The 20,092-nt window shown below is 31.0% G+C and overlaps 1 protein-coding gene across 2 annotated transcripts in view; it reads left to right on the top strand.

Annotated features, from left to right (window-relative positions):
* The window catches only part of LOC113516897 (zinc finger protein chinmo), a 94,752-nt gene that overhangs the window by 35,038 nt on the left and 39,622 nt on the right, over positions 1 to 20,092 (top strand). The window contains exon 2 of one of the 2 annotated variants that reach the window (XM_031908056.2): positions 12,654 to 12,799. In XM_031908056.2, coding sequence (XP_031763916.1) covers positions 12,679 to 12,799 — 121 coding nt within the window. In that variant the 5' untranslated portion in view covers positions 12,654 to 12,678. The remainder of the gene's footprint in view (positions 1 to 12,653; positions 12,800 to 20,092) is intronic. The other variant, XM_052902605.1, reaches the window with a different exon arrangement.

The raw sequence follows: 20,092 nt of genomic DNA, 5'->3' as shown, positions 1-20,092 counted from the left end.
AATATAGAATGACAAATGAATCTTGCAAACTGTCTCTTTTGAGAGATTACGAGTCAGCCTTTGAAGTATCAAAAATTACTCCCACCCTTACTTAACTTTTTGATTATATAATTATATAATTAGTAACTTCTGCCAGTTACATCGCGTGGTGTACAAACTGACAAAATCATTCTAAATAAAACTTCGTTTATTATTAGCATAACATCCTTAATAACGTTATAGAGACGTTTTAGTACAAATTATAATTCACCATCGAATACGGTAAATGTATACAATTTCTAGGAAATACTCTTTGTATTACTTGTTTGAAAATAAAAATACACACAGAAAGTGTAATAAAACAAAATGTATTACACTTTTATAGGCTCTTTGTATTTTGTATAATGTTTTATTATCGAGACCAGTCACATATCATTATTGTATTAACTGCATTCTATGGTTTTGCTTACGAAAACTGTAAGAAAACATCGCATATGCCAAGCCAGGATATAGTCTCTGTGTACAAAATTTCATTGAAATACGTTCAACCTTTTTTTACACTACTTTGGTACTAAACAAGCATAGGGGTCGTAAGATGGTAAACGGGGCTACCGCAGCCTATGAACGCCCGCAACACTAGGGATGTCATGCGCGCGTTGTCGACCCTTAAGAGACCTTTATACGCTCTTTCTGAAGTACCCCATACTGTAGTCTCGTTTAATCGTGATTGAGTAAAAAAATTCTTTATAAAGTTTCGCGTTCATGATATTTGTAGGATAAATTAAATTCAGGATAACAGAAGTAATTAATAAACAGTATGAGGCAATTTGTGTCTGACACTTAAATTAATATCAAATATTTAGGAGCGGCTCAGCTTAAATCTTAAATCCTATGAGGTTATCATGCCTTATTATGCCATAGACGCGTATTCTTGAATTATTTTGTTTAGTAGTTGTAGTACTGATATCGATAATAGAGTCAGATAGTCATAGATGATGCAATAGTTCAATATAGTGAGATTTTTATAAACTCGCACGAGTATCTCAGTTTCATTCGTGGTTCTTTCGCGTAACAGCTGGGTTTGCATGTCTGTGTTTTAGCTTGAAGGGTGGGATCCTTAATTCTTCTTTAAAAGCTACATTCTTGTTAGTGGAGCTCTTGCCACTCACTACAATTTTCAGCGAGTCTCTTCACCTCTTGATATCACAAAGGTAGGAAATGAGAGTGAAATTGCTAAGTACAGAGGCTTAACATATCAACATTACATTCCAACTATCGACTATTGTTGAACATAAGTCTCTTCTGTTGGTCTGAACGTAGGATTCATAGTTCGCCACAAAGTTTATACTTTAATATAATGCGGGTTTGTACCCACATTAGGTGTATCCGTTGACTTCTTGCTACACTTAAGATCAGCACCACATTTCGTCGTGGTTCGTTATATTTGAAAGCTTTACATCACCGTTGACTATTGGCATCTCAGTTTTTAGGTGTCATGGGGATCTAACAGCTCCATTACTAGCAATATAACCTAACAGGTCGACCTCCACACGGTTCCTCTGAACATTATCTGGGTTATTTCCTGTAGAATTGATGGGCTAACTGATCTGCTTTCATTCCCACCTATGATCCCTTACCCTGCCAGCATTAACTGATAGCAATGTATGAAGGGTTATTATGAGTGATACAATATATTATATTGTATGTATGTACCTGTTATTTTGTTTAATATTTGATATTTACCAGTTGCCATCGTGTCTGTCGTTAACTTGTTTATCGCTACCACTAAAATTATCAAATGGTTACAACATAATTAGAAAAATAAACATAATATCTCACTAAACTGCAGTAGACAGACTTATCATAATATGTTATCAATATTATCATCCGTAGACTGAAAAAAACACTAGAAATTATGATCACGCTGGCTCGATTCGCGAAATGTTACAATTAAATTAGTTGCTTATGATAACATACTTAGCTACATATTATTTTTAATAGGTATATATAATGCTTAGACCAATGATATGTAGATAGAGTATTTCTTTATAAATGCGTAGATAGAGATACCTTAATATGTTTTATTAAAGAGTGTTATTTTAAAATCTATTGTTGGTGAGTTCATGAACCTATGGCAATTGTTAACATAAGATATCGGTTGAAATATCGTTACCTTCCAATCGATTTTTCCGAACTTCTGAAAAATCTAGTGATATGACAAATTGTTGCCAAAAATTATACGTACTATGGTTTTTGGTAGTTTTGACTTCCTTACAATTTTATTATCCAATAAATACTTCATTTTACAATTTGATTACATCCCGAGACTTTGACAAGAGATTGAATATAACGTCACGTCAGTCAACAAAACTATTTTTGAGACGTTTTTTGACACATGCTCCATCTAAATGAATAAAATCTACCATTAGATTTTATGTCATATAGATACAAGTTACGTCATGTTACAACTACGAAAGTTGTCATCCATGAGTTTAGTTTAATAATTGGTACAAGTTTCGAGGCGTATTTTACGACTTTGAGAATTTATTACAGTGTTACATTAATTACAAGTTGAAAATTGCCTTCATCCTATGTTTCGTAATGCAATAAGTTTGTTTCGCTTTCTTTACTTATTCCAACTACACGTTCATTTATCAGTGTTACAATCAAGAGAAATTAATAATGTAATTTTATCATATTTCGGCAACACCGGTGTTGGGTCGTGATATATGGTTTTAGCTATGTATCTTTTTCACTTAAATAAGTAAGAATTTCGTGTTACATATTAGTTTTTTTTTAATATTATATCAAAATCTTATATATCTAATATAAAATATATAAAAGCTAAAATATAAATACAATTATACTTACATATCTAATTGTTTCACTTATTTTGACTAATGAAGGTAGCAGTAAAACAGAGGGAAAAGGTAGACTTTTGAGATTGTACACAATATTTAATTTAATTTTAATTAAATTTCAATACAATACAGATACAATAATTCATTCTATACTATTCTATTCTATCAAATATACAATGATTGCAGTGACAACTGTACTAATGCCAAAACATTGTATGACAGCTGTCAAATTATTTTTTTACAATATTTAGAAGTATCCGCTAAATTCCGTCTGTCTGTCTGCTGGTGTCTAATAGTAATATAATAGAAAAATCTATGAAATGTTTCGATTTATTACAAATTTCATTTAAAAATACTTTCTATGGTCATTTTAATAAAACTTGGTTACTTTTCATTTAGATTTATTAACTGATTATATGGATTAGTTATCAGGAAATCCTTGTACAAATTTAATTTGGTTTCTTTATGTCAAATATTTGGCTATTAGGGTGATCATAAAACCGTTATGTAAGCAGTTGAAACAAAGCGCTTTCGAGTTGCAGTGAAAGGCTGCACGCACTGTTTATGCTGCGTAGGTACTCAGGCTCGTATATTAAGTAAGGAAGGATAAAGTAAAATTTTTAAGCAACTGGGAAATGGTAAATAAATTGACGTGTTATTTTGCAGAAAGTGATAAACCTTATATTACCCTGCGGCCTTTATCGAATACACTAAAGTCCTTAGTTCCTATTTCATATACCATATATAATACCTTATAATATGTTGCCATTCGCAAGAATAAAAGTATTATACCCAATATTTTAACTGTCAAATCTTAAATCTATGAGAGAATTGAAGCACAGCCGTGTAAGTAGAGATCTAGTGGCCCCATTTTATAACAATACTTTGTCAGGTTGACTACAAATCTGTCTCCCCTGTAAACCATCATGGTTGACTCCTGGTTAATTCCTCCCGGTTAATTGATAGATTAACTTTATCTTCAACTTCATCTTTCACTGGTTGTCTCAATTTGGTTATATTTTTTATGTTTGTTACCTTATAACTCAGTCATTTATAAACTGAGGGCCTACCATGAAATGTTTTCCGAAATTTCGGAGCCAAACGAAACAGAAATTTGATGTTAAAATTACATAATACATGCCGTTTGGAAATATTAAAAATGTTAAAATATTGTTCCTTTGGACTTTTATGATAGGATGTATGACGAACGAAATGTTAAACTCCATTTATTGATCCGATTTTGGTATAAACAAAAACACGAAATTGAGTCCGAAATTTCGGAATTTCATTTCATGGTAGACCCGCAGATTTGCAAATTTTTTTTTATATTTGTTTTTTTTTCTTTTGCTTTTCTTTTAGATATAAATTCATAGAAATGTTAGCCATATCGATTCAGTGGTTTAGTTTTAATCAATAATAATTGGTATTGCCATATTTGGAGATGATGTTTTTTTTAACAAAATCTTAATCATTCAAAAAATATAACCATTTGGCGACAAAAACACATATGGTTTGTTTACATTTAACCCAATCGAAGTAATGGCGAAGTACCCGAGGAGTAGTAAACACTTTGAAACAATGGTGCAAGTGAATTTCCCAACTGGTTACATTTACATGTACAAATCGAGCCGCGTGTTATCCGAACATAAATGCGCGTACGCACTGCAGCGCGTCTGCAACTTTCTATTTTGATGGTGTCGACCTATGATGGCCCAACTTTTGTTAGAAAATGCAATAGAAAGTTTCGTTTGCATTGTTTCTACATAGTATTTTACTTGTATGTCTTTATTCGTGTTATTTATTTAAATATATTTTTTTATGTATGTTGGTACTATTTTTTGATTACACCGTAAGAGAGATGACGTAACATTATTGTACTTTATTAATATAAATAAAAAACAATTGCCGAAATTAATTGAATGTTTTTTTTTTAATGGATGACGATGGATTCATATCCTCGTCTGCGCTATCGGTATACGCTGGTTATTGTAATTCAATATTACATACATTCAATTAGCATTCGTATGTATTTCCCTTAGGTTATATAAATAGAGCATTGAGTCTTAAAAACGGGTCAACTTTTGACAGCTAATTGTCAAAATAGCCGACTCGTTTTTTTAATAAGTGTTCTTTATACTTACGCATACAATGTAGCTTAACGTATTATTTAATAAATAAAATGAGTATTTACGCATTAAAAAAAATTCAGAAAATATAAGAAAAAATAAATGTAGAATTTATAAAGAAACCACTCAGAACTATTTATTACGCAAAATTGTATGAAAAAGTTGACCCGCTATTCTCAAAGCATTTATATGGAGACTGTCTATATAATCGTAAGTGTTTGTTGTTAGAACAAGGTTTTTATAAAACAAAATATTTGAGTTAAGTGTAATTAGATCGAGATATCTCGACTAGTTTCGGAACCAATTCGGGACCCTTAATAATATGTTATAGTATGAATATTAAAAATATTAAGTAGTTTGTAGTTGTAAAGTATTAATCGTTATTATTCACGTTCAACCAAATGGCACTTCAGTAATTATTTTTATACATAAATATATATAGAACATATAATATACATACATATATACTATAAAAACAGAATAGAACAAATGAAGAGATTTGTAGGTGGGCACTAAAACACGATCTCGTATAATCCACAGCGGGCTCCATTCATAATTAGAATCAACAAACAACTATAAACCGCTTTATCAGCTTGCATCGCTTGCGCAGATCCGGCCGATGCATTTCAATGAGAAATGTGGGGAATTTAGAAAACTCGTTTGCGAGTGTACCTCTGTTTGTACTTACGTAATATAATGGTGTCTTCGTAGTACGGGTGTTCGTGCTTGGATGCGAGTAGCCGAGCGCTGTGCAATTTACCGAGTCCCTAATGTAGTACAAAGATTTACGTTTACGATCGCGTTCACCTTTAACTCGATAAGTTATGAAAATTTGAGTTTACGAAACTATCCGCTAGAGGCGTACTTATTTTTTCAATACTAATTTTTCGAGTGTCGATATATATATATGTATATATATATTTTCTTATGCTATCTGTCGCAAACTGTTTTCGATAAAATGGCAAGAGACGTAATATGAAAAATTATATTCATTAAAAAAAATAATTATCAAAAATATGTTCAAATTTGACAAAATGATTCGTCATATGACATTTTTGTTTATTTCATTATTTTTTTTATGACACTTAGAAAATATTAAATTAGGAAAAATATAAGACTAGATAATATTAATTTCGCCATAACTACAGTAGCTTTTTATGTTATTATGAACGGCAGATATGAAATAGATAAAAATATTTCATTCAAATGTAACATTTAATTGCATCAGAATTTTTAAATAAACATTGCGTAATGACGGTACGTTATCATCAGTAACACTGCAACTATTAATGCATTCTTATTTCCGTGTAGAAACTTAATGTAAATAAAGTCAACAAAGGTTCTTTGTGGCCTTTACAAGTGTGTACATTAATCATGTTTCTTTATGCCTTACACGAGTGTGTTTAGGAGCTTACTAGGTACTAGCTTTTATTCGTGACTTTGTCCGCGTGACCGGGATATGTTTACTGACCGGGGTAAAAAGTAGATTATATTGAAATATATATATATATATATATATATATATATATATATATATATATATATATATATATATATATATATATATATATATATATATATATATATAGTTTAGGCTTGTTATGATTTTATTATATAAGGTAAAGATGATAATGTATGCGATAAAGAATAAGGTAAAGGTTTTACATACGTTACCGGAAATTTGATTATTTTTAATTGCGTTCAATTGACAGTTTGTATTGCAAATTTAGCTATACTACGTTTTGAGAATTGTTAGCAACGAGTTATATAATTGAACTGCTTTCAAAACTATATCTAATATTAAAAAAAATATGCCTTTATGAGCATTCTTAAAATGCGCTGGCACCTAAATAATAATAGTATAAGTGGCTATGCTGATAAAAAAGATAAAGTTAGATATACCTAGGTATTGATAAAATCGTTTTTTTTTTCGGCATCAGACATAATCGTTAGAAAATGCAATATCTATATTTCTTTAGGGAAAATTTGATAAGAACTGCTATTTTGATAACACTTATAGCCTGTTATAAACCTTTGTAGCTATAACGAAGCATTATATTCCGAACTAAGGAATTTTATGTTTTGATTTGTCACATTCCTAATACTGAATTTGACACACAACACACAGACACAGCTATGACTATTACATAAACAAATGACGTGTCTCACATGTACACTCGCAAGTGAGTGTGTGCGTGTTCCCTTTTTAAGTGATTTCCTAAAGAAGTATCGAAGTTGTCGGTTTTTTTTTTAATTATATTTTCATATTTAAATTTTAATTCTGTTACGTCAAAATTCAGGCGGGTAGAGTCAAGGGAATAGATCCACTAATCAATAATACGTGTTACATGGGTTTTTTTTTTTATTATTTTTTATTTGGTATAATAAAGAGTATATAAATAAATACAAAAATTTTAGACGCGACTACCGAATCACAGAATTTATGCTTAATTTAAATACGAAATACTAATAAAATTTAATGTTTAGTCTTAACATGAGTAATGCCTATGACTTTAAAGGGTTCTTAATTAGTATTTTAGTCTGTGGATAACTTAGAAATTATTAATAATTACACGAATTCAAAGACAGAATTCAACTACTTATTTGAAGTTCTAATTGTAAAGGTATGGAAATACCTAATCTTGAAATTGTTTTAATAGTAGTGATTAATTTATAGTGAAAGAATTTCTACCAGAGAAACACTTTTTAGTAGAAAAGTTATCTACTTGGATACCTCTGTCTCGGCTGAGTTTTGGCTTAGTATCTATTCACACAGATTCTTTTGTTATTTAAGAATTATGTCTGTAACTATTTACCCATAATAATTTTCATTATTTTTCACTGCATATTTATATTTCTTTTTTACTAAGAGTTGTCTGGGAGGGAATGGAATATAGTATTAAGCTTGTTTTTTGCACCAAACATTTGTTTGTAATGTAGTCAATAAAGAATAAATAAATGCGCAAGAGCCGCCAAAAAAGGTACAAAAGTAAAAAGAAACCTTATTTAAATGATCTAAAACTCAATTTTAAACGTGACTTAAATGTGTTCTCCTCTCCGAGCCGGTCTGTGTGAACGGACACTATGTGGTGAAATACGGTTGGCAGTAGAATTATTTGGTGATAACACTGTCACATGTCATAATGAAACCCATGATCTTATTTTTATCTGTATGTTATTGATACCACTTTCCATTGTAAATTGTATTTATTTATATTTTATTATTTATTTATATTATATATTTATTTATATTAGACTAGCTTTCTGCCTGCTACTTCGTATGTGTGGATTCTGGAAATATGTTTCTATTTCTAGAATATATACAAAAAATAAATAAGACAGACATAATTTAAATGCACTATTATTATACTTACTTTCAAACTTTCATACATCCTGTATAAAGATTGAACATTTGAGTAGTTTGTTGGCCGATTTTTATGACTTTTTTTCGCCACACGATACCGATTATGTATCTGTATAATCGCTGTTAAAATTACTTCTATTATTACTATAATGCCTAATTTCCTTTCCGACAATAACTTTAATATATGTATTACAATTACAATGTACAATAATGCAATAGATCAAAGGGCCAGAGAGAGGCCATGGGAACAGTGCATAGAATGATGCACGGCTTCTAGAACCGTTATAATACTCGTTGTACAATGTGCAATCGGTTTCTAATGTTCTGCTTCGTTTTTTTCTGCTTCCTATCATTATTATGAATCAAGAGGTGTTGTTTTAATGTGTGAAAAAGTAAATTATTCTAATATGTGGGTAGTTTTAATTGCAGTAAATTTAGATTTGTTTTATGTAGAATTTTTTTATGTAACATAAAATAGGCAAACGACTGATGGAAAGTGGTAAATGTCGCCAACAGACTTGAACAGTACCGTAGACAGAGTATATTGTGTCACCCATGATACTTCTTATGCGTTGCCATTCCTGTGGATTAAAGTGTTACGCTTCTGTACTCTGTAATTTCACTGCCGTATCTCATATTTCAAAACGAAACAGAGGCATTCGAACGCAACTGCTTGACGGCATAATCACGAATGGGGTAGAGGCACCCAAACAAATGATTTTTGTATAGTCATCCTCTGGTAAGTTTTGTTTAATTTTTACTTCCATATTGATTAGAATTGGACTTTATCATCGTGAATAATTTATCAATATTATAACAACCCATTAGTGTTCCATTGCTGGGCATAGATTTCTCTTTATAAGAGAAGAATAAATTGATTATAAGACAGTAATTTAGAGTTTATATAATCCCTTTATATTGTGTATGCAATTTAAATCCTATTAATTTAAAAAATACGAAAGTTTCTAACGATTATTGGATGGATGGATATTTCTTATTCTTTCACATGAAAACTACTTTATATAACTAATTTAAATGGTTATATCTTAATTTAGCACATAGGATACTTTATGTACTTATTGATTCAAGTGGGCAAAGCGGCGGGATATAACTAGTTAAAAATAAAAATTAAAAAGAAAATATTGTTAAAGTGGCAGAGTTATCTAGATTGAAGCTGTATACAGGGAAATGACGCTAAACTTTTTTGTTAATATTGAATGTAGTTTTTGTAGCAAAATTCATTAAAATCTCTCAAGGCGTTTAACCGCCGATGGGTAATGTATAGCCATTTATACAAACTTTCGTAGGATAAATAAATATTAATGGGATGTTTACTAGCTGTTACCCGTGGCGTTGCCTACGTTGTAGTCATGAATAAAGATTGTTACACTTATGAAAATATGTGACATATAGAATGGTTTCCATTATATATTTCTTAATAGTAATTGTTACGTTTTGAAATATTGTCATACGAAAAAATTTTTTGTAGGGTACCTACCAACTAGCATACAATCTTCTGCATTTCGACCGTGCGTTCGGTAGAGCCACTTTCCCATCTGCGTTGCAGAGTGACCGCTGTTTGCGCAACTCGGTGCAACCTCCTCCCCCCCTCCGTGTCGCCGTACGCCTGCGCGTGTGCTGCATGCCGGAACCGGGTCGCAGCCGAAATACCACCACGACCAGCTGATCTAGGCCTACTTCCCTTCCCGCTGTAAACTAAATTTCGGATAAGAGAGGGGCACGACAAGACCCTTCGCAGGCCAAGTTACACTGGTCATCTATACGTGCACGCATGCAAATATACAGTTACTCTGTAACGGCGTCGAGGAATCAAATCGATACGGTATCGGCTTGGTGCAGTGCATCTATGGTTGTATATTGCAGGTGATAATGCCTGCCGTAAATTTTAATATGTACCCCACAAACCGATTTTTTTTCAAATATTTTACATTGATATCACAGGTTTTGAAGTAGTTTTTTTTTGTATTTATTCGAAATTAAAACAGATTTTATATTATTGAATTAATTTATGAAATAATTTAAAAGTTTTACCTATTTATTTATTAGTTGAATTAATTAAAATCTTTTATGGATTTATTTGTAATTCTTTTTGTATCTCTTTAGAAGAGTCTAGTTGAATTCTAATGCCAGAACGAAAATCCTTTTCCCGAAAATGGGAAGTAACAAGACACCATTCCCAATCCAATTTTTGGCTCAAATATTTTCTGAAAGTAAATTTTGTCAATGTCAAGAAAAATTTAGAGAAAAAATTTGGAGGAAGTCTGTTGTTACTATGCTGACGGGACGATTTAGTTTTAGGTTTTACTTCGAGTTTTCTGTTACACGGAACTATTTCGTTTCTCTAGTCATCTTTTACCATTCTCTATGGATAAAAAGAAAAGTAGATATAATATACTGCTTCTAATAAACTTAATTTTCTTATTGTAATTTTAACCATCTTCAAAATACCTTAGGTCTTGAATTAGGCAATATCTTCGCCAATTTGGAACCTCTTTTGACTCGTACTTTGTGAAAATTTGTCAAGATGTTGATTTTATGGGCTCTGTCTCTAAGTGGTCCTTAAATGAGTCTTAAGGGTTATATCATATATAATCTTGAGATTCTCTTACAATAGCCTATTGTAAAATAGTCTTGCTCGGTGCCTTACCATACTTTTAAATTTATATATTATTAACCATGAATAGTCGAATTGAATACAAGATAACATAGTCATTCATATCTAATAGGTATTTCATATTTTGTGTATCGATAGAAAACAACATGTTTATCTGATTATAGATCTATTTATTTAATACGTTATATTATTATCTTACAGCGATAAAATTGAAGCTGCGGTTTTTAGCGTTAGATAATAAACCGTAATTATTAGTACTGAATTACCCTTAATACCTAATTGGTTGTTATCTGCCGCATGTCCAAAATTCATATAAATTTGTCCAGTAGTTATTCGTATTAGTGTTACATTTGTATTCTGTTGTTAAATACAATTTTGCTTACTTCTGTTATGAAGCGAAAATAGTTTGCAGCGTAAGACCGTTAGTACAATAAAAACACTTTCTCTATGATGCGGACAAACAAACAAACATAAAATCTTTTATATTGCTATGGATTGTACGATAAAAAAATAACATAATATTTATAACAAAAGTAATATAGATACCCCAAGATAAAAGAATCCAATGTCCTGAAGTAATTTTAAATGAAACATGATTAACGTTAACTACGACAGTGACGTAAAGTCGATTTCAGTATCCATTTCGGTCGTGGCAGGTGACATTTCCCTCGTTTTCCGAATAGAGCCGGCGTGGGAATTACCCGGTGGTAACATTACATATTCATCGGTGTGGTCGCATCGATCATGCACCGGTTGTTCACCCGACCTTGGGTCGTAGGTTCCTTGAAATAGTCGGTAAAATTACACGAATCTTTAAAGCAACTTGCTACATCGTAGTGGAACGTGAAATTAGGGGGATTTGAAGAAAATGGTGTTTTGTATACTGTGGTTTATCTCTAACATCTTAGATAGGCTAAGGCTTATTATAAAAATAGAGATGTATTTATTGTTGTTAGATACATATATACTTAGGCCTTATTTACTGATTCTTTGTAAAAATATTTATTACTCTAGTTAGAGGATTGTTTTATACTGCATTTTGGTATGTAATAGTGTAATATGTAGTACACTGCTCGAGGTCCAATTCCAAAGCAAAAAGATTTAAGATAACACTTTTCGTAGTTTTATGACTCTTGTAGATATGTCAGAAACAGCATAAGACAGTGGTTGCAATGCACAAAATGTAGTTGCCTACTAAAATTTTTCACATACAAAAGACAATGTTGAAACTTTAGTCTTATTCAGCAGTATAATTAAATGAGTACATGAAAGTTTTCTAATAGCCTAGCAATTTAGAGTTCTCGACGAGATTATCGTGGTGTACCACTTTTGAATGAGACTTATTAAGTTAATGGAACAGAGAGCTGCTAATAGCCGCTAATTAGCGTGATTACTTCAGAAAATTAAATAAGATCTGATAATTTTGTAATCGTTACGGTCAAGTAGGCTGTTACAAATATATCTTCAACTAATTATGTTCATTCAGCGCTAGTAACATTATCAGGTGTTTTATCTCCAAATGTATTTGTTTTCATAATGTTTGTCCCAAATATAAATTTTCATTTTATGTTTCCAAAGACACGTTCACTGTTGTTGATTGTTTTTATTTAATATAATATTTTAAACATCATATACTGTCAAGATTTTTAGTCACGAATCCGGAAAAATGAAAGTTACATTTGTTACAGGGCAGGTATTCGAGGCGGCCCGGGCATGGACTCTCAGCAGCAACAGTACTGTCTGAAATGGAACAGCTTCGGCTCAAACCTGGCCACGTCCTTCGCGAACCTCTGGAATTCAGAGAGTCTCGCGGATGTCACATTATACTGCGAAGGTGAGATTAGAGTTTAAAATATTAAATTTTGGATAGTTGAAGAGACATAAGTTTAAGGTGTTTTAGAATTATGTGTATTATTGATCTATTATTGGTATAAAGAAATCGTCAAACAAGTACCTACAAATAGTAAGTAGATTAGTCCTGTAAACGTGCTCCAAGTATCACATTGTTTTAACACCGTTTTAGTATCGTGCGTGATTTTTGGACACGGGGTGTACGGAGCAGACACCTGTCATAAACAGCCAAGTAATTTTCACGTTATTCGCCAGTTCTGCAGAAAGTTTTGCAAAAGAAATCTTTTTTTCTAATATATTAATCGACTTGGATTTGAATATACTGATTTGTTTCTTAAAAGTTGCATGTATTTTTTGTAGTGCTATCATTATCCTTTCAAGATTAGCTAATTGATGTTATATATTAGGAGTGTATTTTATTAGTGCATAATTATTATTGTTTATGAGTGAGAAGTGGTATTATTCATATATTTCTATTTAAGCATGTTCAGAGGAAATATATAATTCTTTGTTGATCACGAAACAGGAATGTGGCAAACCATGAAAATATCTTGAACATATTTTATGTGGTTTTATATTCACATTTTTGCTATCTTTCCTGATCTTGATTTCATTGAGCCAATTCACATCAGTTCATTCAACTTTGGTCTTATTTCTTTGATCTTTCTCCATATACATTCAAATTTATTATTATTTTAGTAGCTTAATCCGTATCCAACTTACTATCATTCTTCGTTCTCTATTCAGTAACTAACTCTTCTATAAATATTTTTTTCGTAAAATTGGCTGTGAAGTCAGACAAAATTATAGCTTCAATTTCTACAAAAATGTTTCTCGATCTTTTTAAATTAGACAATCTATTAAATTTTCGTGAAGAAAAGAGTTTTTTGATTCTGGTTTAGATCATTATTTTGTCCTTTTATGGCTTTTTTAAGATTTAACATTAATCCATAAATTATAAATATCTATTACAGAGGGTAAAGTTTTAATAATTTAGTTTCAAATTTAATGATTTGTTATTACGTGTAAATAATCATGCAATAACATCAATGCTATATTTGACTCATCATTTGTAATACTTGTATTATCAATAGCTGTCGGGATATCTTTGATGATATTGCTAAACAGAGTATTGGCGCCAGTGGTTTTGACAATTTATACTTACACGCTCGATTATAGAGTAATTAGGTCATCTCTGTATAAATAATTCGAATTTTTACAATGTTTGTTTGACTCACCATATGTAATTATTTATTGTTATCTATTGTTGTTTAAATAACTTTGATAATATCGCCAAATAGAGTTTTGGCGCCAATGTTTGACGCAAATATTCAATGTTCGATTATAGAGCAATTTTTTATAATCATTATATGCAATTAAATTATTTTTTGCGGTTTTATACATCAATATCCCTTTTTGCGAGTAAGATAGGAGGATTATAGAGAAAAAAAATAGATCTATGGTAAATTATATGGCAAATATAATTTTTATAGTGTATTATTTAATTTCTGTGATTCTTACTTAGTTTTTAAAAATGGTTTTTAAAAACTAAATAAGTAAATTTGGTATAGTAGTTAGATTTACAACTATTTATAACAAACATACATCCATAAAAATTTCAAAGCGTTGTGTTTAGATATGATTTTTCACTTTAAAATCTGCATAAAATTGCGTGCAGTTTGCAATTCCCACTGTGTACATATCATAAAATGTTATTTATTGTTTTAAATGACCTTAAAGTGAGATTGTCTTTCATATAATAATGTTAGTGAACAGTGTACAAACGGATTTCCGTAATAAAATTTCGGTGTATAGTTGTGACGCTTTGATATTAGAATTCACAAGTAAATTTTGAAATTTTGCTTCCTAAAAAACAGCGATGTCAGTTTAATCTAATTTAATCTGCGCACTATATCGTAGTATATATATCTTAAAGAATAATGAAATTCTTAATTCACTTATATTTATTTATAGCAAAGCAACACAGATTACAAAAATATTACATAAATAAAATAAATATTACATAAAACAGTATCAAATTTGCACTCCAATAACTGCTTTGCATAACATTCAATATTATAAACATTAAAAGAAAAGCGACTATAGATTTAAAGTAATAAATTGGCCGCCCTAATGTAACATTGCAAGGATTGTTGAAAAATATTAGGGTCCTTGCATACATTGGTATATTTTCTGCATATGCGGATAATTAGATTGTGATATATTATATCTTAGTCATTTTCTAAAAGTGTATGCAGAAGCTGATATACCTTTTCAAAGAGCATTGCCGAGGTCGAGCAGAAACATTTAAAGCTAACAAGCTATGTGGATTGTAAGTTAAACATGGTTCGCTAATTGACTGTGAGGAAACAAAGTTGAATTGTGAAGACGTCATCTTTTTATGTTTGAACTTCTGCACTATTTTTGTTTTATGATTAGAATGGATTGATGAATAATTGATAATTGATTGGCAACTTACGTCATCATTATTGTGATGTTCAGTGTATTAAAGATTTAATATTAAGGATTACAATGTAAAAATCTTCAACGATCCTACTTTTAACCAAATTTCAAAATCTTAGAGAGTTCTTATTTTAACTTGGTTTAGTGAGTATTATTGCACGATAATTTTCCGATCGTGATCAATTCTTTATCGCTGTCTGTAGTGCAGTGACCATTCCTTCTGACCAGAAATCTCCCCTGAGACACACTTTCGGATTTTTAGCGGTAACTATTTTGGCAACAAAGCTGCTCCTTTTCGATTTTAGATATGTGTCTGACACATTTATTTCTTCCTCTGTCTCTTGAGGCTGCTTTACTATCTTCGTCTGCATATACTTACCTGTATACGCTTTTTAGATTTTAGAATGTGTGATTGACACATTTATTTTCTCTTTTGTTACCTGTAGCTACTTTTTTATCGTCATCTGCATATATTTATACTTTTTAATATCAGAAATAGTTGTAGTAATGTAACAGAAAAACAGACAGATTGATTTATGCCTGTGTTAGTTCCATATTTTTTTTTATTATTGATATATTTTATTATAGTATAATGGCGGATTTTTCTTTGCGTAATTACGGAATACGGTGTGACTCCTGATAGTTATTATTCGAAAACAATCCCTATTTGTCCACGTTTTAAAATTAGACATTTGAAGTAACTGCTTTTTTTTGAGAATCAAAATCTACTTGCTATAAAATAGTCAGTCAGGTGTAGGCACGCAAAACGCGTTTAGCTATCAGATTTTCGGTATTTGTCATTGAGAAAACAAGTTTTAGTAACTCGTGCGTCATACATTATGTTACCAGTGCCAATATAGAAAGCGAATCTAATACCTAATACATAATAATTCATAAATAGCCATACAAGAAGTATCAATGGCTAATATTTTTAACGTGTTTTTAACGATGAGTTCTCATAGCGTACAGTTATATAACTAGCGACCCGCCCCGGCTTCGCACGGGTGCAATATTTGTTTGTGTAACTTTTAAACTGTTCAAAATATTTTAGTAAAGCTGGTATTTTGGCGTGTGTACAGTAAAAGTATAGATGAAGGTGATATGTCGCATTTCTGAATTTTCTCTATTCTGTGAATGAATGGATTCTATGCTCTGTAGTCCCGGTATAGAATGGGCCACCCCTTCCATTCCCATGGGTGTCGTAATCGTTCTCCCATGTATTTATTATTAACTGTAATACTGGTAACTCGATTTACGCAAACATGGATAAAAAAGTTAACTTGTTTTTGGCGAAACATTTGTATGGAGACATTTTATCTGTATAAACTAAAGCATAGATTTCCAAACTATTTTGGGCAAGAGACCTTTTCCACAATGAACTGATACCACACATAGCCAAATTACTTCCAAAATGCTGTGTCTAGTTTTTTTTCCTATTGATACAAAATATTTACCAATTTAAAAACTTCGCGGTTGGTTAAGTAAGTAAACTTGACATCATTTTCATAAAATTTAACAAAACAAACAAACATAAAATTTAGTAAATATCAAGTGTAGTTAATAAATATTAATTCAAATTACGTTACTTTCATGATACTGTATAATATACAGTTGAAAGTTTCAAATAAGAACTTGTGTTAATTAATAGGGGTAATTTTTTAGACTCATTAGATTCATTTACCTTCAAAAACAGTTTTTGTTTATGTCGACCCCTGGGAACCAATTTAGACCTCAAAGGGTTGATGTCGACCACTTTAGGAATCCCTGATCTAAAGTATAGGTAGACAGGAACAGCGGAAAGCCATTTGATTCAAATAAAGTTGACTCTCTAAAATTTTGTTATCTTATTCCATACTAGTTTTTACCCGCGACTTCGTCCTGAGATATGTTCACTGACAGGTAGAAAAAGTGCCTTATAACCGTCTCAGGGCTCCCATCTGTCTTTGTAATACATTCATCATAATCGAATCAGCGGTTTAGACGTGAAAGCGTAACAAACCAACAAACTTACTTTCGTATTTATAATATTAGCTAAGGATGCTCGGAATATTTATTGTACTTCATATTACAACTTGGATTCCGCAGTTTACCTTTCGACCATCTGTATCGATCGCGAGAAAGAAATATAACTTTAAAGAATAATATATTACCTTTCATTAGGGGTAAATGAGCCCCGATAGGTGAATGTACTGGGCGGACTGAGAATAGTATAACCATCTAATAAGGTTAGTTGCGTGTATGTGTATTTTTATATATAGTTGGCGTTTCATTTTATTTCCTTTAAATAAATATTCGAGTCAGTAAATCTTTTGGCCAGTACCATGTGTCTCTACCAATGTTTTCCCACTGAGGGTATGCAAATTTATTGTTTAATATGGCTAATTATGAATGATTTAACGATTCTTTTTCAATCGTTGGAAACATTAGGCGTTAGACCTAAACAATTTTATTACAAGATTGAATTCTGTTTTGTGAAGCATACGTAATTTTAGAATTACTGTATTGCGGTGAGTCGCATGCTCGTTTGCCATCCTTTTAAAAAAAAATATATATATTTTAATTGCACTTATAAAAAAGATACAGCGATTAGTTTAAATATTATATATTTTCGATAGATTTGAAGATTACAGTTTTATTACTGTCGATGTTTACATGAGATATCACTAAGATGTTATTAATGTCCTTAAATTATACGTTAATTTTATGGTAAATGTTTTCTTTTTTTTATAGATGGCTATAGAGTGGTAATGTCGCTTGCTCTATTGGTATGCACTATACCTACCAGTGAGGGATGAAAGTTTAGGAAGCCCATCGTGACGAATTATCAGTTAACTACGATGGTTTCCAGAGGTGACCTTGTGGAGGTCAACCTGATAGAGTAGTTAGCAATAAAATTTCTAGTCCCTGTTATTAACAATCCCTCCCAAAAACAATTTAACTTACGGTTAAAAAAGGCAAAGGCAAACTTTATACAGATAAATTATTTTGTATTAGAATATATATTTTTTATGAATGAACGTGTACTCTTATTTATTTTATCATTCACACTTAGCAACCGCAACGTTTTAAATTTTAAAACTTCCACCAACTAAAAGTTTATAAGCAAAAAAATCGCAATTCCGGAACTAATGTAACAAATTACATTATCACATTTATCACGTCACGTACACTGTCAAGAATATGCATATGTTGTCCTTGAAATCTTGCTAAATTGATAAAGAGGTCGTTGAACTGGACTGATAAATTTGGAATTACGTTTTGACTATAATATTATTATATCGCCTTCACTTTTATTAGTGTTGTACGATTTTGAATCTTAACAAGTTGGTATAAAGATTTTCCTTTGTAATCATAACTTATTAACTGCGTGACGACACCTCTATATAGGTATTCCAAATTTAAAAACTTTATTTAGTGCCAGTAACAGACATTATCAGAAAAGTTTACGTGCATGTTTTTTATGCTTTTATGTAATACATATATCGAAAATTCGAGACATTTGTCTTATGTCCACTACCTATGTATAATACGAAGTATTTTTCGGTGAAAATAGAATAGTAATCCCGTCTGTGCTGTAGGCATACGCTGGTGGATACCAGAGGGAGATAATGAAATTGAAAGCAGAGCAGCTAGCCCATCGTGACGATATCGTGACGTGATATTAGAACTACGTGTTAATATACTTGTTAATACTTACAATATTGCATAAATTTATGTATATAGAAGTTTATTCTGGTAGATATATTAACTGTATTTGAAGGTTGCCTTTTTAGTAACATGCCTAAAAAATAACATATAAATGCAGAAGCAAAAATCAACTGAATTCCACAATGTTCCTTTTTTAAATGTTTATTTTTTTTTATTTTATTTATATGTATAACGAAACGCGTCAATAAATCAACAGGTAGTTGTATAATCTTCAACTAATGCTGATAATATTTTCGGTATAACTTAACAAATACTTGTTAAACTTGTTTTTGCAAAACATTTATTCGCTGTTAATTGTAATAAATCATAGTTTATGTATCTTGCAGAAAATGTATGAATAAACATGAATGTTGAAGTAAATCATTGATAATTTTACAACCATATATTTGTATTTAAGGAGTGACAAACAAGCTGACAGCCCACCTGATATAAAATGGTAACTGTTTATAGGTATAAATAAAAACCATAAATTTCAAAGAACATTATAATATGCCATCATTAAGATTTTTTTTAATATGGTGAAAATTAAATAGAAACCCCAGCACCAGCGAGTGATGATAGATGAGGATGAAGTCACGTCAGTTGGCCCATTGTAGCGAGTTCAGGAATTAACCATGATGGTTTCCAGATGGGACCGCTTAGGGGACGATCCGATAGGCTTTAAGTAACTACTAACCTCACCATTACTGACCAATCCCTCCCCTCCCCATAGTTAATTACCTCAATCGTTTACATTCCTGAGGATTAAAGAAATAAATAAAAAGGTATCAAACCAAATATACGAATATTTGGTTTGGAAATCATAAAAATTATAAAGATATAAAATCGTAAGGTTTCTTCTTACTGACAGTTATTGTATCCAAAATTAATATAGGTATTAACATTTATTATAATATTATGGAATATACCTATATATGGAATATATATATATATATGGAATATATTATGGAACCACATTTACTTATTTAGATAGAGCGCAGAATGTTAAAAAAGTCAGATGTTAGCCCACATGTCATGTGTGTAGTGTTCAATCTTAGGATGTATGAAATACTGAAAGTATTATTATATTTGTATGACAAAAGACACCAGATACAATATTTGTTTA

Source organism: Galleria mellonella, unplaced genomic scaffold (assembly GCF_026898425.1).
Source record: "Galleria mellonella isolate WM207_F2 unplaced genomic scaffold, CSIRO_AGI_GalMel_v1 utg93, whole genome shotgun sequence".
Lineage (NCBI taxonomy): Eukaryota > Metazoa > Arthropoda > Insecta > Lepidoptera > Pyralidae > Galleria > Galleria mellonella.
This window is presented reverse-complemented; position numbering and strand designations above follow the sequence as displayed.